Here is a 25,521-nt window from a genome sequence, read left to right on the forward strand (position 1 = left end):
CCATGGCACTTTTGTCAGTCTTATGTTTAAGTTATAACAGCAGATTGTAAAAGCCCAGAGGAACTTGGGGTCGCTGATTTCTTTGTGAGCGTAGATTTCTTTCTGGTACCTTACCCAAGCACATGTCTTTGATGTGGGGCACTGCTTAGTTTAGGCTTGTGTTCTCTTAAGAAAGGGGAGATCTGATCAAGGTGTTTAAATGATTAAAGGGTTAAAGGAGGGTAGTTGGAGAGAAAAGCATAAAAGCAAAATAATGTGGATGCTGGAAATCTGAAACAAAAACAGAACATGCTAGAAAAACTCAGTAGGTCTAACAGCATCTGTGGAGAAAGAAAACTGAGTTAACGTTTCGAGTGCTTATGACTCTTCTTCAGAGCAACTCTGAAGAGTAACTCTGAAGAAGAGCCATAAGGACTTGAAATGTTAACTCTGTTTTCTTTCCCCACAGATGCTGTTAGACCTGCTGAATTTTTCTAGCATTTTCTGTGGATGGAGAGAAAACCTGGTTGAGTGGTCCAGAACAAGAGGGTATAACCTTAAATTTAGAACCAGGCCTTTTGGGCTTGATGCCAGGAAACACTTCTCCACACAAAGGGTAGTGGAAAGCTGAAATTCTCTTTCCCAATGTTCCAATGGCCACACCTAGGCACATACGAACGCACTACAATGTATAATGTTCAAGGGCTGATTTTCCCCTCTGGAGTCCAGGAGATCAATTTCTTCACCCCAACTTGCACCCCAATTTGACATCAGCTAACTCAGCGCAGGCTAGGATTAGATCCTTGGCCAACCTGCTCTGGATGGCTGGAAGGAGCCTTTATCCACTAGGCCTCCAGGAAGCTTCAAACAACCTAATATTAACCTGATGTACCTGCTGAGAACATTTGTATAGTTACAGCTGCGGAAAGGGTTAATACAATAATCATCACATCTGGAGCAGCTGCCCTGGATATACTTGTGGGTGGAATTTAATCTACACTTTGGAAGCCATACTCAGTTGTATATTAAAATCACAAATTAAACATCAAAAAACATGCAACACATTTTTAAAAAAATGAATATAGCTTTTTTGGGAAAGTACAATTCATACACACATACACACTGCTGCACATTTATTAAATACACAGCAGCCTTTTCTCAATTTTTTGGTGATATTTCTTTTGAAACAATCTAAAAGAATTCTATTTTAAATAAAATCAATATTATCGTGCAGTTTTATCTTTACATACACACAAACAGTTTTAAAAAATAATTCGGACACTTTTGTCACTGCTGTAGATGTGTCTCCCGATAGGGGCCTAGAATTCAATGGCAATGCCTGTGCATTGAAGACACATTTGCCTGATCTTCGACTCGAAACGAGTAGTATTAGATATTACACAACACTGTCACGTGTTTCACACCCCCACCTATGGGAGGAAGATATAGTTTTTCCACAAGCTCTTAAGAGCTGAATTTATTTTCCATCCCTTGCTGGCTCTCACTGCCCAATCTTCCTTGCTCTTTTTGTGCAATTTTCAGTGCTAGTTTCTGCACCAATTTGCACTTGTATCGTAATAGGTTTCAAATTCCAGTGCAAACCACATGATCTGTGCACAGTATGGCACATAGAAAGTGCAACATAAAAAATGCACAACTTCCAGCTTTTTAAAAGTTGGACCCATTCCTAAGGTTGATGCCTCAGTGATGCTCTTGGAGTGAAACATCTTATGATCATTCTTGAAGTCTGTTGACAAACTTCAGTTTATTTGCCCTCAGTAAGTTCTCTTTGCAATAAGTCTTAAAGTTTTAGCATGAAGAAGACCTCAGCCTCGGTGCCAGTGGTTTGTGAGACCTTGAGTTCCTCTGTGACTTGACAGGGCAGGGCTAAGTCGGTGCAAATGCTGTTGGGGTCAGAGCAGGCCCCTTCTGGATTGCCCCTCTCTTCCAGCACGGTGGACTGGTTGCTCTGCATCAAGTTCCACAGCCTCTGCCGTTCCTGTGCCTGCTTCGCCCGGTTTGCGATGTACCGCACGCGGCTTTGGCTCCTCGATGAAGATCTGCGCAGGACAACCGGGCTGGTCTCCTCAGTCTCTGGAGGCTGATCGGCAGTGGGAGAGGTGATATCGTTCTCTCGCTCGAAGCTTGTGATCCTCTTCAGCTGCTCTGTCAAATTGTCCTGAGCAAGCCTCTTCAGCCCAGCTGCCCTGCGCTGCTCACGCATGGGCCTTGTGATAAAGTTCCGACTGATGCTCTTGTATTTGCTTTCAAAGCTGGGCACAATATCATCGGAAGTCAGGTCACCTAAGCTTTTTGATTTGCTCGGACTGTCCGCTACCTTTTTGCTTTGCATTATTGATTTTAGAGTTGGGGAAGACTGTTTGAGGCTTTCCATGTATAGCCTACTCCAGGTGTGTCGCCTTGAGTTTGACTGGCAGGGAATTGGTGATGATTTAGCCAAGGGCTTCGGTTGAAGGTCATCAACTTGTTGCTGGTCACCATCAGATCTTAAATTGGGATTAGACTTGCTTTTGCTAACTTTGGCGAGCATTTCATGACCACTTGTAGCTGATCGAGGCCTTATCCGTTTATCTATCATCAGCCCTTCCAAAGTTTCATTCTGCCTGCAGCTGAGGTCAGATAAACTTTTCCGAGCCAAATTGGGCAACGACAAGTCAATGACTGTGTCATTTGATGACATACTGGATGATGAAGACATACTGTCCCTGTGGTTCCCAGAATCCAATTTACACCAGATTCTATCATTTATGGTTACATCTGATGACACTGCAGGCACTGGAGATGTGCATAGTTGGATAGGAGTCATCAACAATGGCTGTTGACTTTGAATAAGACGCCCATCGCAACTAACACTTCGCACCATATCAGGGTGAACACTTTTCCTAACATGACAATCTAGGTTATTTTTGTCACACCCGTTTTGAGCACCTTGTGGTGTGAAACTGGGGAGTAAATCATTAACAGGACTTTTCTGGGATTCGGCTAACTCTGTACTGTCCAATCTCTCACCTGATGCTTCCTGAACAGGATAATTGGTTGAGGCTCCTGTAGGTAAAGCATCAAGTTGAGCCAGATGGTCAATGAGAAGTCCAGCTCTTTCTTTGCTCTGGACATCTGGTGCAAATGAGGAATCTTTTGGGTTTTGAGAAGAGCTCCTTGTGGTTGTGGAGTGATTGATAGGAGAGCATGAATTTGTGTTGTCATCAGAAAAATGGGAAGCTTCATCATCATCCTGAGAATCTTCATGGAGATTTGAAGCAAGACAAACATGAGCATGAAGGGTCTCCTTTTGCTTGTTGCTTCCTGTGAGGAGATCCATGCACAGGCAAACAGCTCCATGTCCCAATTTTCCCTCACTAATAGGTGCCTTTATTGCTTGCTTATTATCGATCGGGACGTTATTAGCTTTTGGTGGTGACAAGCTGCTTTGTGTAACTAGACGTTCTTCTGAGTTGGTGGTTTCTTCTCTGGAGCTGCTCACAGTTGATGAGGACATCGGCTGGGAGTTGGTGCAAGTTCTATCCTCAAAATGCATAGATTCTTCAGTAATCGTTTCAAGAGTGTGCATGGGAATGCTTGGAACAGGATGTGAGAATGGCTGGACACCTACAAGGAGAAGAGAAGAAAACAATCAATAGTATCAATCAAGCTTCACCACACTCCATCATACAGTCACAGTAGTGGGATCAGGTCAATGAATGGAAGAAATGCAAGGCACAAAATCAAACTGTTTTCTCGTGACACTAAAGTTAGGGCTTAAAACATAGGCTTTTAAAAACTGTTCTGAAAATATTCTTTTTTTTGTCCTGTTTCTCCCTACTCTCTCCACAAGACTGTTGTTCACATTAGAGGTTTGGCTCCATAGGTGATCACGGCCCCCTTGTTCAATCTTTCGTCCATGGGCCTGGTCAGTACATTTCCACGTCCATCTCTGTGGAATACGCTAATGCTGGATAAAGTGCCCTGGGTGTGCCACACATCTGTCCACATGCACTTCCAACAGGGGCTACCAGCAGGCAAATGTCATGAGCTACAGTATTCATCCTGTCCCAGTTCCTTTGGCCTGGCTTCCATATTGACTGAGAATAACTAACCAAGTCACATTCCGGACAATGTACCTGCAACACCAATTACTGAACCATCCTCATAAATCCAGAACAATATTGACTGAGCAGAACAATGGGCATTTTAACTTTGCCTGAAGCCCTTAAGACATTGTTAACCTCCCACACAGCATTTATGCCTGTGAGACCTCAGCAATACTTGCAATGTAAAAGGTTTTTTGTGGATAACAAACCACATACCTTCGCAAAAAAGCAATTTGTATTTTTTTAAAGACACATGCCCTGTTAAAGGTGTTTCATAAATCAATTATTTCATCTCTTCCAATTTCAAAATGTCACTAATCTGGAGTAGTCTTTCCCCTGAAGGTGTTGAAAGAACTCAATAAGCCAGTTCATGCAGTCAGTTATAATTCATAAGTGGAAACACTTAGGCTATTAAAACAAATTGAGACTTCAACTTGACAACAGGAGCTGCTTCCGCAATGAAAGATAACACATAATTGTTCAGCACAGCGCAATTAAATATAACACGGCATCATCCAGCACCACATGGCACAGCCCAACACCACACAGTATAGCCCAACACAAGACAGTAAAGCCCAACACAAGACAGCAAAGTCCAACACAAGACAACACAGGTAACACAAAACTTTTCAACACAAAAAAACTCAGTTCAATACAGCACAGTACAGCCCACACAGCACAGCCCAAACACAGCACAGCACAGCCCAATTCAGCACAGCACAACCCAACAAAACACAACACAATGCAATGGGCCAAATCTTCCTGGACCAGGACATCTCACCCTGCAAGCCCTTAGTTAAGGCCTTTCCTACATCCTTCAGTTCAAAAAGGTTTACACTGAAACCTGCTGGAAGCGCAGAGCTGATAACAGTTAAGAGTAATGGAGTCAACAGTCTATGTCTTTAAACAATGAGATTCAAGGATTAAGAAAGAAACAGAGGAATGGTGGAAAAGGAGTGTGAATAATACTCAAATCAGGTTATGAAGGAGAAATAAGGAGGAAAGGAACGGATCAAGAAAGAAAATAAAGGAAAAATATGAAAGAGTTTAAAATTTGCAATTTTTAAAATCGTTAACAATAATTGACTAGTTGCAGGAATCAGCCTCACCAGTTTAAATTTTTCCCATTTTGGACTAGAGAGGTTGGCAGCCATAACTAACTATCACATCGTTAAAAGATCCCTTACACTATTCAATAAAATCCCTAACTTTCTGTAGCAAATTTAATAGGCAGTTAATGTGCAAATCCAGCATATTCTTAAAAAATAACAGGGAGGCTAAGGGTGAGATGCTGTTTGTGTGAAGCAAGCAGCAGAAGCAGAGTAACTCAGTCCTCCTTTCCCGCTCAATCCCCGTAGCCCCGCAAGTTTATTTTCTCCAAATGGCCATCCAACTTCCTTTTGAAATCATTGATTGTTTCCATTTCCACCACCCTCATATGCATCATGAAAACATCACATGCAACACTGTAGACGTTTTTCTAACTTTTGTGGCAATAGTCACCTTGCCGACGCACAAGGTTGGCCACTGCACTAGGTCCCTGCCACAAAGCCGTAACCTTTGAATTTTGCTGGTTGCTTATTCTGGCCTGATTTAAATAACATTGATTGGATGACATTTGTCTCATGAACAATTTCTTCACAAAATGTCACACAAGTTCACGTTGTTTTACATTTATTGCCAAAAGGCTTAATGAAATCTGCATTGCATCTGTAGGTATTATAGGATCATTGCTATTCTGGAGCGGTACCTTGATGAAATGTTGGTGGTGTGCTGCACAGTAATTAGTGATGTATTCCCATCACATCACTGTGTCTATCTGCAGCAGACTCAATGTTAATGCACAATATAAGGTTTCTTGAAAGATCCAGCAAACATCACCTCCTGACCAATATGGCAACTCTGAAGGCCGTTATTGGTGGAGATTCACATCTGCAGTTTGATCTTCACATAATAGTTTAACAAAGGCCTTCTGATGCTAAAAGTGATCCAGTTTTGTTTCAACATTGAAAGTGGCCCCATGACCCATCTTATCAGGGCCATAAGTTGCTATGATGTACTGAGGATACATCCAGAACCTTTGGACTGTATCAAGAACTCGATAATAAACTTGTGTGCGCACACACAACCATGCACGCATACCTGCACACTAAAACTTATAAATCGCTGATGAGAATCTGCTTTTATGTGATGGAAATGCATTATTTATCATCCCTTATTATAAGTGGAATACCTCATGTGATGCAGGGTTTGTTCAACTCATGAGTTCAACTTGGGACTCAGTTACCAGTGTTCACAATTTATGTAACTATCTCACATTAGCACAGTATCCTTTACACAGGAAATTTCAAACAGACCTACAGACCTTTCCTGTATACACAGAATGGCAACAATATTTGTTTGATGTCCAAAGAATCCTTTGATCCTTTGACCAATTGAGAAATAGTCACTCCTGCAGTTAGTGAAATGTCAATGAATGCACAAACTTGGAACATGCAGGCTTGAAAGGCTTCACTGAAAACGTCACTCGTAATAAAATGCAATGTTTAAAAATCAGATCATTTAAATCAGAAGGTTTCTATGCATAAGTTAAAAGTCTTAATTGAGTTTTGGCAAAGATGTCCCAACCATACAGCACAGAAGGAGGCTGTACCTGTGACCACTTGGCCTAGGCACTAAGTGACAGTGGAAATACATACATTGAGGAAAGAGAATACTTGCTAATGAGTGATGGAATTGTTGGGCCACTTGGACACAACATTAAGAATACAGCAGCACGGACTGGTCAGAATAGGCACTGCTGACGTGCTTTTGAAAATAACAAACACCTTCCTCAACTGGCCAAATTTGGTTTTAAAGCTGATGAATATCAGTGCTGGGCAATGGAAGATGTTCCACTCTGGTTCTGGAATAGCGATCACACTCAGGTAAGGTATACAGAGATTTTATTGCAAAATAAAGTTGCCTCTATGTGACCTGTCAAAGCCTGCAACTACCTCCCCACCGGCCCCTCCCCCCCCCCCACTCAAACCCCCCCCAACCCTGCCTAGCTGCCCCCACAACCTTATTGCTACGTGTAGAATTTTGTTGTTGGAAAATTGACTGCCACGTCTCCCTACATTACGATGGTGGCTACACTCCATTGGCTGTAAAGCTCTTTGGAACATTCTGAGTTTATGAAAGATACTGTATAATTACAAGTGCTTCTTTTATCTGAAGGGGATCTGGTTTGAAATGTCATTGTTGCATTTACCATTTACCGATTTTGCCCATTACCAATGACAATGCTTTAGGGGATCTGACCCATCCCTTTAAGTGAGGTATAATGAGTTAGTACAAAATGGACGATAACAAATCAGTAGCTCTTTTCACTTTTTCAGCCAATTCTCTTTCTTGTTGACTTCAATTGAAAAATAAAATTGGATGCAGTTCAGTAGAAAATGTTATTGACTGCGACTGCCCAAGGGTGATTTATACCACAGGTTACTGGGAAACTTCCATCCTGGGGTGCGGGGCTTGTCCAATGAACAGAGATCGAGTAGGATAGGCCTATATTTCATGGAGCTCAGAAGAATGAGCGGTGATCTCATTGAAACATAAAATTCTTGAAGGAGTCAACAGACATTTTCTTCTGGCTGGAGAGTCTAGAACTAGGAATCACAGCCTCAGGATGAGGGGTGAAACATTTAGAACTGAGATGAGATTTCTGCATTCAGGGGTACGAAACTTTGGAATTCTCTTTCCCAGAGAGCAGTTAATGCTTAGTCAATGAGTATATTCAAAGATGAGATGGATAGGTTTTTGGGCACAAAGGGAATCAAGGGAGTGGGCAGGAAAGTAGAGTTGAGGTAGAAGATCATGATCAAATTGAAAGATGGTGCAGGCTCAAGGGGTCGTATGGCCTTCTCTTGCTTTTATTTCTTATACGCTGATGTTCTCATATATAGTGTTCATGATCTCAAAAAATCCCAAAGCACTTTACAGCCAATGAAGATCTTTTCTGAAGCATAGTTGCTGTTGTAACATAGGAAATACAGCAGCCAATTTGCACACAGCAAGATCCCACAAACTGCAATGTGAAAATGACCAGAAAATCTGTTTTAGTGATGTTGGTTAAGGGATAAGTATCATGCAGGACATTGGAGAGAGCTCCCCTGCTCTGGATCTTTTGCATTTGTTTGAGAGCTCAGATGGAGCCTCAATTTAACATCCCATTAAAAAGACAGCACTCTGACAGTGCAGTGTTTCCTCAGTAATGCACTGGGAGTGTCAGCCTGGATTTTGTGCTCAAGTCTCTGGGGTGGAACTTGAGCCCATGGCCTGCTGACTCAGAGGTGAGTGTACTACCCATTGAATCAGAGTGACAAAGACAACTGGGTCCCTTTAGTCCCCTTACTGTCTCTATATTTTTGATTCTCGTACATCATTATTAACCAGTAAGATGCTCAAGCTTCAAGGATGAAGCCATCCTAATTAAACCTTGGGCATAGAAGGTGTCTCTCTCCCATCTTCAGGCCTGTTCCTTAAGGGACCTTTACAAAGCTGCAAAAGCCAGTTGACATGAGTGCTAAAGGCAGCTCCCACCTGCTGCCACCAACACTGCCCCCCCCTCAATCCCTTCAACCCCCATCAGCTTGGCCCAGGATTGAGACATCTTTGTACAACTCAGGTTGGAAAGTAAATGCTTATCACCCAATTAAACAACAGGTTCAATGAAGCAAGATGGGAAATCTAAGGGGAGCAGATCTTTACCTTTGTGTTGCTCTCCAAGTCAGTTGTCCACTGCAAGTGCAGCAAGGGCAGAACATTACAAACTGTTAAACTCATTAGGAAGCAAAAGGCGAGAAAGGAAGCACATAAAGGATTTCAGACAAGTCGTACTCAGAACTGAAGAAGTACCAGTTAAAGGTCAGATTCTCACAGTTTTTCCTTTAATGTAAAACTGTAAGGTAGGGCCACTTTTAACCCAACCAGCCCATTGGAGAACTGATGAGATTGGGTTAGAATTACCCTCTAGGTAAATCTTTAAGATGAAAAGCCTAATTTTACTCCAGCCCACTCAGCTGGAATGAGGAGGGGTTAAAATCACTTCTGGGAAGGCCTCCTCAAATTCTAACTGGCACTTATCTGGCTTCGTGACAATCACCCACCCCCCAGACATGCCAAGGCTTGATTACAAAGGGCAGTTGATGTAATTGCAATGGGCAGGGGGTTCCAACACCTGAATAATTAAGACCTGCACAGTCCCGGACCCAACTGAGAAAACTGACGGCAGATAGGAGTGTTGTTAGCTGAGGCTATGGTGGGTAATTGTTTTTACTTTTTAAAGCTTCATGTTGGGTTGGGAGGAGCCCAAAGAACAGTACACAGTTTTGAATCCCTATTTAAGGAAGGATATCATTGCTTTGGAAGCAGAATGGCAAGTTCATTAGATTGGTTCTTGGGATGAGAGGGATGTCTATGATGAGAGGTTGAGTAAATTGGACCTATAGTCTTTGAAGTTTAGAAGACTGAGAGAGGACCCATTGAAACATAAAAGATTCTGAAGGGGCTTAATAGAATAGACACAGAGGTTGTTTCCCCTGGCTGGGGAATCTAGAACATAGGGGCAGAATCTCAGGATAAGAAGCCAATCATTTACAACTGAGATGAGGACAAATTTCTTCACTCAGAGTAGTGAACCTTTGGTATCCCAGAAGGTTGTGGATGCTCTATTATTGAGTACATACAGCACTGAGATAGACAGATTTTTGGTCTGTGAGAGAATCAAGAGATATGGGGAGTGGATAGAAAAATGGATTTGAGGTAAATGATCAGCCATGAGCGAATTGAATGATGGAGCAAGCTCAAGGATATCTATGGCATGAGTCCACAAGGGGACAGATAAACAAAGCCCAGGAAATAAAACCACCTGAATCTCTGCTGACTTTGGTCTCCTTGCACTCTCTGGTTAAAAGTGGGGTTCAGCTCATTGCTAAGTCATAGATATTGAGAACAAGAGGGCACAGATTTAAGGTAATTGATAAAAGAAGCAATGGGGAAAAAAAGGAGAAAATTGTTTTTCCGCAGCTAGCAGAATGCACTGCCTAAAAATGAGGTAGAGGCAGGTTCAACTGAGGCATTCAAGAGGGAATTGGGTTGTTTCTGTAAAGGAAGAATGAGCAGGGCTACAGGGAGAAGGCAGGGGAGTGGCACCAGGTAAATTGCTCCTACAGAGAACCAGCACAGACATGAAGGGCCAAATGGCCTCCTTCTGCGCTGTAACAATTCTGTGATTCTGTGATCCCACACTTCAGCAAAAGGGGCTCAGTGATGTAGGGAGGTCAGAGAAAGTGTAAAGTTAGAAACTCAACTTCTAAAAATGTAAAAACCTACTTTTTAAACCCAGCATCCTTTCATTTATCTAGATTGCTCTTGTTCTGGTCTGGTTTAGCTTCCTGTCTCTTTACCCTCCCTTCAAACAAATAGTTCTAATCACATTTATCTGATTGTTCCCTTCAATCCCTGTTCCTTCATCCAATCCAATCTTGAATGTTTTTGCCTCAACAACAAATCCCGGAAGTGAATTCCACAGCCTCACACCTCTATCTCAGGAAAGACAGAGTGTACAAACATTTAAAAAAGCAGCAAAGGGGGAAAAAATAGTAAAAAGGCAAAATTATTGGCCCTTTACTTAAATGCACATAGTATTTAGAACAAAATAAATGAATTAATGGCACAAATAGAGGTTAATGGATATGATCTTATAGCCATTACAGAGAAGTGGTTACAAGGAGATCAAAGCTGGGAACTAAATATTCAGGGATATGTGGCTTTTTGAAAGGATAGACAGAAAGAAAAGGGTGGTGGGGTAGCTTTGTTAGTACAAGATGGAATAAGTGTGATTGCAAGAAAGGATCTTGTATTGGAAGATGTAGAATCCATATGAATGGAGGTAAGAAATAACAAGCAGGAGAAGAAACTGGTGGGAGTGGTCTATAGGCCCCCTGACAGTAGCTGTACTGTAGGACAGAAAATAAATCAGGAGATAATGAGGGAAATAATGAGTAAATAAGGCAGTGCATTAATCATGGCTGACTTTAATCTTCATGTAGATTGGGAAAATCAAATTGGCGGAGGTAGACACAAGCAAGAATTCATAGAATGTATTCAGGACAGTTTCTTAGAACAATATTATGTGAATCCATTCAGGGACCAGGCTATTTTGGATCAGGAAATGTGTAATGAAGCAGGTTTAATAAATGATCTCAGAGTAAAGGATCCCCTAGGAAACAGTGACCATAATATTGGAGAATTTAGCACTCAGTTTGAGAGTGAGAAACTTGGGTCAGAAACAACTGTGCTAAACTTAAGTAAGGGAAATTACAATGGAATGAGAGCAGAATTGGCTGGAGTAGACTGGGAAAGCAGTTTAACAGAAAAGATGGTTGATGAGCAATAGCAGACATTTAAGAAAATAGTTCATGACTCTCAACAAAGATATATCTCAGTGAGGAAGAAGGATTCAAGGAAGGGGATAAACCAACCATGGTTAACCAAGGAAGTTAAGGACAGTATCAAACTGCAAGAAAAAACATACAAGGTGGCAAAGATTAGTTGTAAGCCAGAGGATTGGGAAAGTTTTAAAAACCAACAAAAGATGACCAAAAAAAAGGAAGAAATTAAACTTTGAGGGTAAACTAGCAAGTAATATAAAAATAGACAGGAAGAGCTTCTTTAAATATATAAAAAGGAAGAGAGAGGCCAAAGTGAACATAGGCCCCTTAGAGAATGCGGTTGGGGAAATAATTATGGAGAACCAGGAAATGGCAGAGGAGTTGAATAAATACTTTGCTTCAGTCTTCATGGTAGAAGATACTAACAGCATTTTAAAAATACTAAATAATCAAGGAGTAAAAAGTGGTGGGGGGTGGGGAGTTGGTGGAGAGGAGGAAATAAATACAATAACTATCACTAGCAAAAAAGTACTAGGGAAACTGATGGGGCTAAAGGCCGATATGTCCCCTGGCCCTGATGGGTTGCATCCTAGGTTATGAAAGGAAGTAGCTACAGAGATAGTGGATGCACTGGTAGTAACCTTCCAAGAATCTTTAGATTCTGGAAAAGTCCCAGAGGATTGGAGAACGGCCAATGTAAGACCCTTGTTCAAAAAGGGTAGGAGACAAAAAACAGGTAATTCTAGGCCAGTTAGCTTAACATCTGTCATTAGGAAAATGTTGGAGTATATTATAAAGGATGTATTGGAAGAGCATTTAGAAATACATTCAGAGTCAGCATGGCTCCATGAAGGGGAAATAATGTCAAACAAATTTATTAGAATTCTTTGAGGAGTTAACAATCAGGGCAGATAAAGGGGAAACAGTAGATGTAATATATTTGGATTTCCAAAAGGCATTCGATAAGATACTGCACATAAGAATACTTAATAGGATAAAAGCTCATGGTGTTGGGGGTCATATATTAGCATGGATAGAGGATTGGCTAACTAATAGAAGACATGGGGATACAGGGAGCATTTTCGGGATGGAAACCTGTGGAGTGTCACAGGGATCAGCGCTGGGGCCTCAATTATTTACAATATATATTAATGGCTTAGATGAGGGAAGTGAATGTACTATCACCAAGTTTGTGAATGACACAAAAAATAGGTGCAAAGGCAAGTGGTGAGGATGACACAAAGAGTCTACAGAAGGATATAGATAGGTTAGGTGAGTGGGCAAAAACTTGGCAGATGGAATATAATGTGGGAAAATGTGAGGTTATGCACCTTGGCAGGAAGAATAGAAGAGCTGAATATTATCTGAATGGAGAAAGACTGCAGAAGGCTGCAGCACAGAGGGATTTGGGAGTCCTTGTGCAAGAATCCCAAAACGCTAACATACAAGTTCAACAGGTAATAGGGAAGGCAAATGGAATGTTGGCCTTTATTTCAAAGGGAATGCAGTATTAAAGCAGGGAAATCTTGCTAAAACTATACAAGGCACTAGTTAGACCACACCTAGAATACTGTGAACAATTTTGGTCCCTTATCTAAAGAAAGATACACTGGCATTGGAGGCTGTCCAGGAAAGGTTCACTAGGTTGATTCCAGGTATGGAGGGATTTTCTTATGAGGAGAGGTTGAGTTGGTTAGGCCTGTACTCATTGGAATTTATAAGAATGAGAGACAACCTTATTAAAGCATATAAGATTCCTAGGGGGCTTGACAAAGTAGAAGCTGAGAGGTTGTTTCCCCTTGTGGGAGAGTCTAGGACCAGAGGGCATAATCTCAAAGTAAGGGGGTGCCCATTTAAAGCAGAGATGAGGAGGAATTTCTTTTCTCAGAGGGTGGTCAATCTGTGGAATTCTTCATTGCAGAGGGCCGTAGAGGCTGGGTTGTTAAGTATATTCAAGGCTAAGATAGACAGATTTTTAATCAGTAAGGGAATCAAGGGTTATGGGGAAAAGGCAGGAAAGTGGAGTTGAGGGTTATCAGATCAGCCATGATCTCATTGAATGGCGGAGCAGACTCGATGGGGCCGAATGGCCTATTTCTGTTCCTACATCTTATGGTCTTATGGTTATACCTGTGTGAAGATGTTTCTCCTCCCTCTATTCTCCATCTCTCACATTTCCTCTTGGTGTCTATGGCCCCTCGTTCCTGACTCTTCAACTGGAGAGTCTGTTTGGATCTAGCCTGACCCATCCTTTCATAATTGTTGATGGGGTGAATGTCTGATTAGGGTTAGGTGAGTTATGAGGCCAGGGGCACACTACACCACAAGCACAATTGCAGTACCCTCAGCCAAGGCCACCCAGGCTTATTTACATGCCCTGGGTGCCAGCTGAGATTAGCCATAATCAGCAGAGGTCAGAGGTCAAATCTTGCTGGTCTGTAAAGTGCAGTACTTTTCCAGTACTTGATATCAATTAGATTACCAGGCACTGCATTGCTTTTCCACTCTGGAAACATTAGGAGATCCTGGCACCTAAGAGAGACTCAGGCAGAATGCAAAATGGGATACTCCTATTGTCCAAGATGGTTGTAAGGACACCATTAGATCTCCACCCTCCAAAACCTGAGGCAATCTAAATCCATATGCCCATCAAAATGCTAAACACTTGGTTGTTTTCAACCATTTGAAGACATCCTTTAAGAGAAAAGAAAGAAAATAACTCTTTGAAATGCTGGGCAGGCAGCGCATGAGAAACTAGAAAATAAGCGGCTCTAACTTAGCATTTCTCTTCCACATTGTGCAAGTTTTCTCAAGCGATAATGGATGTCAAAATTTATAGCTGGCATGGCGTTCCGGCTGGGTCAGAAGGTTTAGGGTCAGCTGAACACGGGTGATGCTGGCCAGAGCAATAAGACGATCTACAAAGCAAAAGATGGGTCAACAAAATGGTCCATTCAGGTCTTACCCGTGGAAAAGATTGGAGAGCTGCTTCGGATTTCCTCCATCTTTTGTACAAACAAAGAGTTCATTTCACGTTGAAGAGTGCCCGGACACTTCTGAGGGTTCTGTGCCAAGTGATAGGAGTGCTCCAGACTGCTCAGACTCTCGAGGCTTTGAGACTCGGATGAGTCACAGCCCTTGCTGGTGACCTCCAATTGGTCGACCTCTCCACTGCTGCAACCGACACCGTGGACAATCTGGCATCGCCACCTCTGCTTGGGTTGGCATTGGACCGCGGGAATCAACCGTTCATTTTCGGAGGAACCGCGCTGCCGTGCCCGCTTGGCCACTGCCAGGGAATCTGGTTGGTGGACACGCTCCTTCCACTTGCGTTCTAGATCTGGGCTCTCCCTAGAACCAATGACGCATTTCATGCAATTGGTGGCCATGCCAATCCTACCACAGCCATTTATGGCACACCTGGTAAACATGCCATGCCTTTGCTCCTCAGGGTCCAGTACGCGCACTCGGTGCGCTCGCCTTAAAGGCTCGCTAAACACCACACCCGTAGTCGCACGTGGCTTCTGACCTTCCCCCGACCCCTGCCTCATCCCCTTACCTTTAAAAGTCTCTGTCTGCACTTCCCCATCGGTGCCAGCCCTTTCAGCACCTTCCAGAGCAGTCTCAGCACATTCAGCATCCTGCTCAAACCGAGGCTGGGATGTGTCGTCGGACTCACTCGCTCCCTCTGAACTGCAGTCTTTGGTATCTAGAACGATTTGAGGAAAGCCCTTTTTGCTCTTCTGTTGCCCTTTGGTGGGGGCACTGGCAGTCCTGCGGAGGATCTGACTGCTAAAAGAGTGCTTGCGAGTGAGCAGTACAGCAACATGACTGTCGAGCGAAGCCTGCTTTGGATTTCTGTGGAACAGGCCCTTTAATCCCATGACTTGCTTGATCTGCAGAAAAGACAAATAAAAACAAAAAAAACCTGATTTTAAGAATCAATCTTAACCTCATGGTGATCCCAAATAAAACATCGGACCATTTTGGATTTGGACCTAATGAATACAGCACAGAAAGAGGTCATTCAGCCAATCGTGCCCGTGCCAGCTCTTTGAAAGAGTTATCAAAATAGTCCCATTTCCCCATCACTTTCCCCATGGTCCTGCAAATATTTTCCCCCTTTGGGTATTTATTCCAATTCGTATTTGAAAGTCACTCTCGAATCTTCTTCCATCACCCTTTCAGGCAGTGTATTCCAGACATAACAATTCACCGTATGAAACAATTTATCCTCATGTTGCCCTTATTAGTTTGCCAGTTACCTTAAATCTATGCCCTCTGATTACCAAGCGTCCTGCTACTGGAAAGTTTCTTTTTATCTATTCTGTCAAAACCCTGCATTATTTTGAACCCTTCTATTAAATCTCCCCTAAACTTCCCTGATGCAAATTGCAGTGATCTCCAGTAATTCATTTGAGCTCAGTGCAATAGCTCTACTGGATCAGATCCTCAGAAGGATATTTAATATTTCAAAAAGTATCAATAGCAAGGTGTCAATGTGCCTCAGTACATAGTAGCGCACAAGGTGTTACTTTCACTGGCTATCAATATTCCAATGTCAGTACTTCCACCCTGTGCATTATACCTATAGCATCCCTGTGACTCACAATGACTAATGTAGCATCAATGTTAATGTGATTTAAGAAGTATATTGGTGCTATCAGTAAGGCATCGCTGGACACTGGTGCAGAAAAAGAACTGCTCCACTTTCTGTCTGTCTTGGATTCAAAAGCCAGATGCTCTGTAAATATATTAATCTGTTGATGACAGCAGCATTGCCTCTAACTGTTTAAAGACCTTCGATGAACAGATGCTGCTTTCTCATCCCCATCCCCAGGTTTCCATCCTCCTGTCCTTTGAATCATAGATTCATAAAGTACAGGAGGAGACCATTCGGGTCATTATAGTTGTGCTAGCACATTAAAATTGCTGAGATACAGTTTCACATGTGCTGACAGCTTCGAGCTACCTCAGTTAACTGGTTGTTTGTTCTCTGTGAGCCCAAACAGGTGGCAGGATATTAACACAAGAGCCCAACCCTGTGCTCTTCTGCATCCAAATGTGCTCCCTGTTACTGTATAGAGGGGGGCTTGGCTGATTTCACCGGCCCCCAACCCAATTCATTTGTGTCAGTCTACCGAAGGCTGGGGCTTGTGTCTGGCTCAATGCTGCTCAGTGTAGTGAGTGCATTAATTGATTCAGCTAGGGTCCTTATACTTATCAAACACAAATAATGATAATGATTTCTTGAATCAAAGTCCAAGTTGGAAAATACACCAGCACAATAAACAAAATCAGTCAAAAAATGAATAATGATTTTCTGTTGAATATTTAACAGGCTCTGTGTGCCCATTCTATCTGGTTCAACAGACAAATTGAAGGTAATTTAGACTTTGTGCAATGGTGTGGAACAGGTGACAGTGAGTCAGCAGCTTGTTTTACATGTTACATGATATTTATTTCACTGACTTTGAAGTGTGTGTGAGGTTTAAGGGGCTGCCAATTCATTATTGCCTGTTTTACACCATTGTGCAGAATCAAACATTGCCCACAATAAATGTTGAACAAAAATACACAGAATCACACATGCATGCACACAGCACATACAAACACTCTCATACCCAATACACCCAGCATAAACATACAAACTCGTAACACACACACACAACATAAACACACACACATAGCATATAAACATACATACCATACATGCACCACATATGCCATACATACACCATACACATACTAAAATGCACACAAATAAACCCTTGCATACGCATAAATACACACAAGCATACACAAATGTGTAAATACACTCAGATATACATGGGCGCATCAATAATGTTCAATCTCACCTTTTAGTTCCATACTGTTGTTCCTTTAAGTTGTAGTTCATCAGCCTGTTAGCAGTGTTGTCACTAGTAGGGTTTCAGTGAAGGTAACAGTGGGTGCGAGAAATGTTTGGCCTGTGCCCACTCGTACTGCGAAAACACTCAGCAGTACAATTACAGAGTCTGTCATGCAAACCTGGCTTGTGTCAAGAAAGAACACTTTGAGCTGTGTAACATCACGGCTGAGCTGCCATGGGTTACAGGTCTGTCACTGGTGGGAACAGTTTGAGTGGTGATGAACTAAACCCATCACCTGAGGATGTGTTATGCAACTTTGAAATACTTTGGCTTAAGTGAATATTTCCTCATGAAGGTAATGACAATATTGTAGAGTCTGTGGTGAAGTCTAATAGGAGGTCCTTCGAGCCAACAGGACGCCATCCCACTGACTAATCTGATGCAAATATTCAAATGAAGCATAAATGAAACTGGGAAAACATGGAAAGATTTATGGCACAGAAGGAGGCCATTTGCCTCCTCGGGAGTTGGCACTTTTGTGGTATTTTGATTCAATTGCTGATTGTTTTATACTCATGGGTAATTCTAATATTTTAATAAATACACTGTCACAAAGTCAAAATTAACCTCTTTGTATAACAAGGAGGCTGGTGTCCAGGTCTTGGGCTAAAGAATAGAAGCATTATTGAAATCTCCAAGGAAGGGATATGAAGGAAGTCATAAGGACCTGGGTACACAATAGGAGCTAGAACCAAGTATTAAAGACATTCTGTCTGATTGACAGCCAAGTTCTTACAGCTTTTAGCTTCTCCTTGATGTTAAGTTTATCTTTGCTGAGTTTTGTACATTTCTTTTGTGAGCTGTAAATCATTCTTCTTGTTCCGTCAGTTCCGCCGGCCACTCTGAGCCACATTCAAGGCAGCTCACCACCACCTTCTCAAGGGCTGTTAGGGTTGGGCAATAAATGCTGGCCTAGGCAGCGACGCCCACATCTCATAAATGAAAAAAAATTCTACCACAGCTTGGAGGCTAGGCACATATCCCGCTTTCAGGTCTCTGCTAGCTCCACTCTAGAAACAATAGCAACAATAATTTGCCTTTATATTGCACCTTTAATGTAGTAAAGTGTCCCAATGCACTTCATAGGAGCATTAGCAAACAAATAGGACATTGCGCCATAGAAAAAGACAGGTGGCCAATAGCTTGGTAGGATGTAGGTTTTAAAGTGTGTCTTAAAGGCAAGAGGGTTAGAGAGAGTTTAGGGCCCAGGCAGCTGATGACATGGCTGTCAAAGGTGGCTGAATGAAAATTGGGAGGTGCAAGAAGTCAAAATTGGAGGAGCACTGACACCTTGGAGGATTGTAGGGCTGAAAGAGATTATAGAGGTAGGGAGGGGCAAGGCCATGCAAGGATTTTAAAACAAGCATATGAATGTTAAAATAGAAATGTCACTGTACCAGGAGCCAGAATAAATCAGCAAGCACAGGGGTGATGGATGAATGGGACTTGGGGCGAGTTAGGATATGGCAGCAGAGTTTTGGTTGAACTCAAGCTTTCAGAGAGTGCAAGCTGGGAGGTCAGCCAGGAGAACATTTGAATAGTCGAGCCTAGAGCTAACAAAGGCTTGGATAAGGGTACAAGCAGCATGGTTTCTGTTGCCAGCTGACAGGTTGTCTCAATTTTCAAGTTTTCCTATAGAAGAAATATCTAACTGTTGTTTGATGTTTCATCCATGTAAACTAGACTGGGGCAAGGAACCCAGCCTTTGGTCAGTACAAAGGAGCAGGCCATATGGCCCTACCAGTCCATGTCAGCATTTATCCTCCAGGCAAGTCAATAGTTCAAATCAAATAATTCAATCAAATTGCAGACTCTGCAACCTCTTGTACTGAGACATGGCATTAGCATCCCATTTCCGAGTTCCTTGACTAATCAGGGATGAGTGGGTGGGATCACACGCTAAATCAGTCAAAGGAAGTATATCTAATTAAAGCTGCAGTGGCTCATCTGTACCCCAATATTTGAGGCTGCAGCAAACACAGGAATGGAAAGGAAACTGGGAAAGGTTGCTCCCTGGGTGCCTCTCTCTTACTTGGAGGTCCTGCTGTGGGATCTGAGGGACTGCAGTGAGGTGATCTTTCCCAAAGTTGGGCAGAAGAGGAACAATTCTCCAACCAAATAGGAGTGCATGGAAGTGACTGAGGAAATCAGCAGAAGTGTGGACCCTCCAACCTAGAAACAATGAAAGAGGATCCAGGGCCTCAGGAGAACAGGAAAGGGGAGTGGCATAACAATTTCAAGTTCCAAGTCTCACACTTTGACTTTCCCAGCATTCTCCTGCATAGCATTCCTTAAAATAACACACCTTGCAGCTACACTCATTACCATGTCCAGACACCTCACATCTCTACCTGCTCAGCCAACATTCACATTGATCCTTATCCTATTGCCTTCTCACAGCCATGCCTCACAGTCACTCTCCATAAATGTTATCCTTCCCTGCAATGCACACAAGCCATTTCTAACACTCATAGATCACTCCTTATTCTCCTTGCAGGAGAAATGAGCACACAAACTCAGCAACAGACAGAGAACCAGGGTGGGAGTGGGTGACAACCATTGACAACGTTTGTCCATCTGGCCCACTGGAAAGTGGTCTTGTTTCAGGAGGCTGCAGATATTAGCAACCATCTGCTGTGTAAATTGGAGTCTCCTGAGGCATTAGAGCTCAACCTGTCGAGAGAGCTGATCTGCTGCCTGTAGTCCTGGGCTTGAGGCTCTCGCCTCCTTGGAGCTGGATCTCTGTGTCCATCTTCTCTGCCCTGTGGCTGAGGAGAAGGCAGCTCGTGCTTTTCCTACTGCATTTGGTGTTTCTGCCTGTCTTGCTCTTCATCAGAGATGCAAAGTAGAGCTGCCTCTCCCCCCAAATTGTGGTGAAGACTGGCAGCCAGTAAGTGCACTAGAGGTGAATGAAGTACAAGATGGGTGAAGTGACTTCCAAGAAATTGGCAATCACCTGTCAAGTACTGATAGCATTCTCTGAGAGGTGCTGTGAGCAGCAGCTGCCTTTCACCAGGCCATGACTGCAGTTCATCAGTTTCACTGATGAAGGGCTTCTCAGCCTATCAGTTTCACTGAAGGGCCGTTCCTCACCTCGCAGCGCACTCGCCTCAGTGATCCTGGCGAGTTGCTCACAGATCAGGAAATAGGTCCACTGGCTGTTAAAGCCAGAATCCTAGGTTTAAAAAGAGCTTCAAGACTGGCTTGAATATTTAAATGACTTACCTGGCAGATGTATGGAGTTTCCCCGCTTGCCTTCAAACCTACCTGGGGTGAGATGGTTCTGGTCTCCCAACCCGGCATCACTCTTTAGGGAATTGAACTCCCTACACGTATCCAAACCCATCTCCCCTCCCCTTAAAAATCCTCTCAATCACTAACTCTATAAGTGAATTCTACACCCTCACAACTCCCTGGGCTAGATCTCAACTCTGTGCAACAGTGTAAAACTAAGTGATAGTGAGTTAGCAGCCTGCTTTACATTGCTGCTGATTATTATTTCTATTGAAGTCAAAATCTATCCCATTGTGTGAAGCAGTTTCTCCTGCCCTCCATTTTAAACTTTTTACAGTTTTTATCTATAGCTCATCTCATTCCTGACCCCTCAACTACTGGAAATAGTCTGCTTCTGTCTCTCTTCTCATATTTTTAAACACTTTGTCACATCACCCCATAACCTGCATAGTTCAAATGATAAAACTGCCAATGTTGAAGCATTTCTCTTGTACTTCCTCTTACCAGTCAGCCTCTCAGTGAATCTGGAGTCCACTGTCTGTAAATATCAACTTATCGGGGGGAACTCAGTATTGCACACCTTACTCTAACTGAGATCTGACAGGGTTTTGTGTAAGTCCCTCATTACCTCCCGGTTTTTTATATTCTATGCATTTTGTGAGAAAAATAGTTTTTAGTTAAAACTTTGAATTCCAGATTAACCAGTGTGTGGTTGGAAGGGAAGACGAGAAATCCAGCTCCCAGTATTTCAGGGACGCATCACCAGAATAGTTACAGGTCTACAATTCCTGGCTTCAGGAATTATTTGCCTTCAACCTCCAGACAATGTAATATTTAGGGAGGAAATTATTTATCAATGATAAATCTTGTTATTTTACAAACACTCTAACATGATTGACAAGTGAAGCTCTCTTGACGCTAGTGTGATCAAATAGAGTTCACTGACAATTTGTTGTCTCATAGAGATACATAGCCATTTGGCCCAATTGGTCCATGCCAGCATTTCAGCTCCATGTGAGCTTCCTCACCTCTTTGATTCACCCTATCAGCATTTCCTTCCACTCCTTTTCCCCCTTGATGTGTTTATCTAACTTCCTCTTAAAGGCATCTATGCTATTTGCTTCAATGACCCCACATGGAGCGAGTTCTACTTTCTCACTATTCTCTGAAATTTTTCCAGCATTCTTTTATTGGATTTATTGGTGTCCATCTTATATTTATGACCCCTAGTTTAGGGCTGTCTCACAAGTAGAAACATCTTCTCTTTGTCTACCCAATCAAACCCCTGAATGATTGTAAAGAACTCTATTAGATCATCTCTCAGGGTTCTCCTTTGTAAGGAATAGAGTCCCAGGTTGTGTAGTATTTCCTGGTTATTATAAGCTCTCAGTTGTCTCACAAGAATGAACTGCAGACCAAATATATGCTTTACCTAAAGCAGTGCTGTGGTTGGAAGTGCTGGCACAGTGCATTAAAATCCCAAAGTCCTGTGGCACAGGTTGGCAGGACCTGGGATGGCACGTGATCACTCACAAGTCGAATTGCAGATCTCAACCTTGTTGCTGCAGGAGGATACTGAGTATGTGTCACATACCTTCTGAGCAGGTAAGTGATGGGCAGCACAGGGGTGCCTTAAGAAAGAAAAGAAAGCATGCTACCCTTCAGCCCAGAAGACTGAGTGTTGACCTGATTGAGATGTTTAAAATGTTAAAAGGACTCATTAGGGTGGTTGAAATCTGAAATTCTCTCCCCCAAAAAAGTTGTAGAGGCTGGGGGACAATTGGAGCTTTCAAGGGTGAGATGGATAGATTTTTATTAGTGAAGTGTATCAAGGGGCAAAGATGAGTAAATGAAGTTGATGTATGATCAGCCATGATCTAATTAAATGGCTGAATAGGCTGGAGGGCCCCCCACCCCTGTCCTCAGTGTTCCGAAAAGATTACTGGAGCCTATTCAACTTAAGCTTTAGCAGTTTGAACATTGGCAAATTCTTCCAACTGCTCTTGGAAAACAGAGAGAAATAAAAGACAGGAGAGAGTGAGAGAGAATCAGAACCGTTCTGATGAAAGGTCCTCGATCTGAAATGTTAACCGTGGGCAGGATTTTGACCTTGGTGTCCAGGTGTGGTCGGCAAGCCTGCGATCGGCCCCCGACCACGATTTCACGCTAGCTGACCAATTAACGGCCAGCCAGAGTGACAGGCTCAGCGGTGCTAGGGTGGGGGCGGGAGGAGCGTGAGCGCTGAAGTCAGCGCGGGCGCAGGGGAGCGCGCAGTGAAAGCTCCCTAAAGGCAAAGAGCTGCCTCGGGGAGCTGAAGAATCTGAAATCAATAAAAACAGAATGTAAAATCTAGAAACAATGTCCACGTGTCAGAATGAGTCACCCCAACATGCGGATGTCGAAAATTATGTCCACACATTTTTATCTGTTTTTTGATTAATCTCAGAAACCTCATCCCGCCCTTGGATGTAGTTTCCTCAAAAATGCAAAGGCCGACTAGCCACCTCGCCCGCCCACCAAGCGTAACATTGAACGGGCAGCGAAAAATCCCTGCTAATTGGAACTTCAATGGCCTTAATGGGTCTCTTAATTGTCGGTGAGCAGCTGCTGACTCTCGTGCACGCCCACCAACAGAAATATCATACGAGTGTGAGATGACACCGTGCTCGCCTGACATCATCGTGCGCTATTTTATGCTCCAGCACACCCGCACGCTTCCACAGATACTGCCTGAACTGAATATTTCCAGCAATTTCTGCTTTTATTTCAGATTTCCAGCATTCAGGGTCTTTTGCTTTTATGTTGCAAAGAGGGAGTTCCAGTGATATTTTCCGAGCTGCCATTCTCCTGACATAACTATCTGACTTATCATATCATTTTCCCTGTGAACATTGTGGACTATAGTGATCTCCACCAATCTCTTCCTCACCTACTCTTCCCACAACTCCATGTTACTTTTCCTTTGAATAGATTCCCCTCTTCTTCAAAAAATTGCAAGGGCCTGAGTAGGCATGAAATTCTCATTAAAGGGGAAGGTATGGGGCTGGGAGGAAGTGGGGTGGGGGGGGTGGTGGGTAACACGCTTTAGGATTAGGAAAAAATGCACAGCCCATCGAGGGCATATGGTTAGTTACTGGTGAAAGATGTTTGGTGTGCAGCCAATATGAGTTCTGGTGGCAATCCGGTTGATATTAGTTCAAAAAATGTGTGGTAGCACCTTTGGTGTAGCCAAATAAAACCATGCTGTAATGAGATAATAAAAAGCACTGATACTTGAATCAAAAGGGCAGTGATTCAAGAGCCAGAGGTTTATGTTTCTTTTTAAAAAAACGTTTTTAAAAAAAAGGCAGATCCAGGGGCTGTGGTGTAGGCTTTTAAAATACTTCCCCAAATATTTTGGTCATTCAATTTTCTGTGAGTTTGTCCAATATTTTACCCGTGACTTCCACTTCAAGATCTAAGCAATTAAAAACCTGGGACCAAAGCAGTCACATTTCTTTCTAGTCTCTAAAGCCAGTCTGTACTGTAGGCCAGAACAAAGGGGCTCAGTGACAAGCCAAATGGTCAAAGTAGGTGCACCCTAATCTTTGAAGGGGGTACCCTTATTGGTGGGAAGCAGTGGGACTTCCCCTTTCCACCATTGTCTAGTAAAACATCTCTCCCTAATAGTGCTGTTGTTAATAAAGAGGGGGGTACAGTAATATCAGTAAAAGTAAATGTTCCTGTATTGATTACTGGTGTGTCACCAAGGCCAAGGACAAGAGCTGGTCACCATGCCAACTGCCTGGGTTATTCCAAAGTTGGGGGGAGGGACGATGAAAGAACTTGTGAGCCCCAGGGATCCACTGACAGCTGAAGGTCAGGGGGCAGATGGTTGAGCCTTCACTTTAATCCATGGCCAATTCAAAAACTAACTGAGGCAAACCAGGAATCAGCAAAAACACAAAAACTGCAAACACAGATGACCTAAAATGTGAAAAGCACTGATCAGTGTTTTAGGGAGAAGTGGGAGAAATCAAATAACTTCTGTCCAAGTGTGACTAAAGAGTGCCTTAAAGTGGCAAACATGTTTAATGCTCAGCACAGTTAACACTCTCAAGTCATACATAACCTGTTGTCACCTGTATGCTACTTTCCCTAATGAAACGAGGTTCCACATAAATCTGTTATAATTAAGCATGTTTTAGGATCTCCCAGTGACTAAAGAAACACTACCAGACATCGATGGCTAATCTAAGCTTCTCCTAAGTGTCAATCATCTTTTGGCTTATATTTAGTTACAACCTAACCTGCCATGGAGTGGGTGAAGTCACCTAGACTGTGGATATGTCAGGTTTGACTTAGCCAATCAAACAGAACCCCAAAAACCCCAAGTATTGGACTGGATAGTTCAGAACCATTGCTAGGTTAAGAAAGATACATTGAATCTGCAGCTGAAGATGGCCCAGGCACTACAAAGGGATTTCACAGGTCAGGACTTTATCCATATATAGTTGGACCAAGGCCGTGAAGTTGCCTTTCCCAGAGACAGCCCTTAACACCAAGTTGATCGTTTGTGTTATTTATCGCACCCTGGATCTGTCAGTGCATTCTCCATTTGTGATTGTTAAACATGTACACAGTACATATCAAAATAAAAATCCTGGATCTGCAATCAGAGGGTTAGTGAAGTTAAGATGGGCAAGCATAGAGGACTGGGTAACATTCAAATCCATACATGAGCTGAAAGTAGTGTGTCAAAGCAAATCAGAAACATCGATGCTCATGATGACACTAGCAGAGAAACATGCAGCTTTGTGATTGGTCTCACTACACCTTCCCTGAGTCAGGACAGGTACCTTCAGGGCTCCT

The 25,521-nt window shown here is 42.8% G+C and overlaps 1 protein-coding gene across 1 annotated transcript in view; it reads right to left on the minus strand.

The window, feature by feature from the left end:
- Window positions 1–454: 454 nt before the first annotated feature.
- The window catches only part of plch2a (phospholipase C, eta 2a), a 334,095-nt gene continuing 309,028 nt past the window's right edge, over window positions 455–25,521 (minus strand). Inside the window, exons 22-23 of the mRNA XM_041206546.1 lie at window positions 15,084–15,420; window positions 455–3,606 (exon numbers count right to left, since the gene is read on the minus strand). Of these exons, the coding sequence (XP_041062480.1) occupies window positions 1,781–3,606; window positions 15,084–15,420 (2,163 nt within the window). The 3' untranslated portion in view covers window positions 455–1,780. The remainder of the gene's footprint in view (window positions 3,607–15,083; window positions 15,421–25,521) is intronic.

The sequence above is a fragment of the Carcharodon carcharias genome, chromosome 15 (assembly GCF_017639515.1).
Source record: "Carcharodon carcharias isolate sCarCar2 chromosome 15, sCarCar2.pri, whole genome shotgun sequence".
Classification (NCBI taxonomy): Eukaryota; Metazoa; Chordata; class Chondrichthyes; order Lamniformes; family Lamnidae; genus Carcharodon; species Carcharodon carcharias.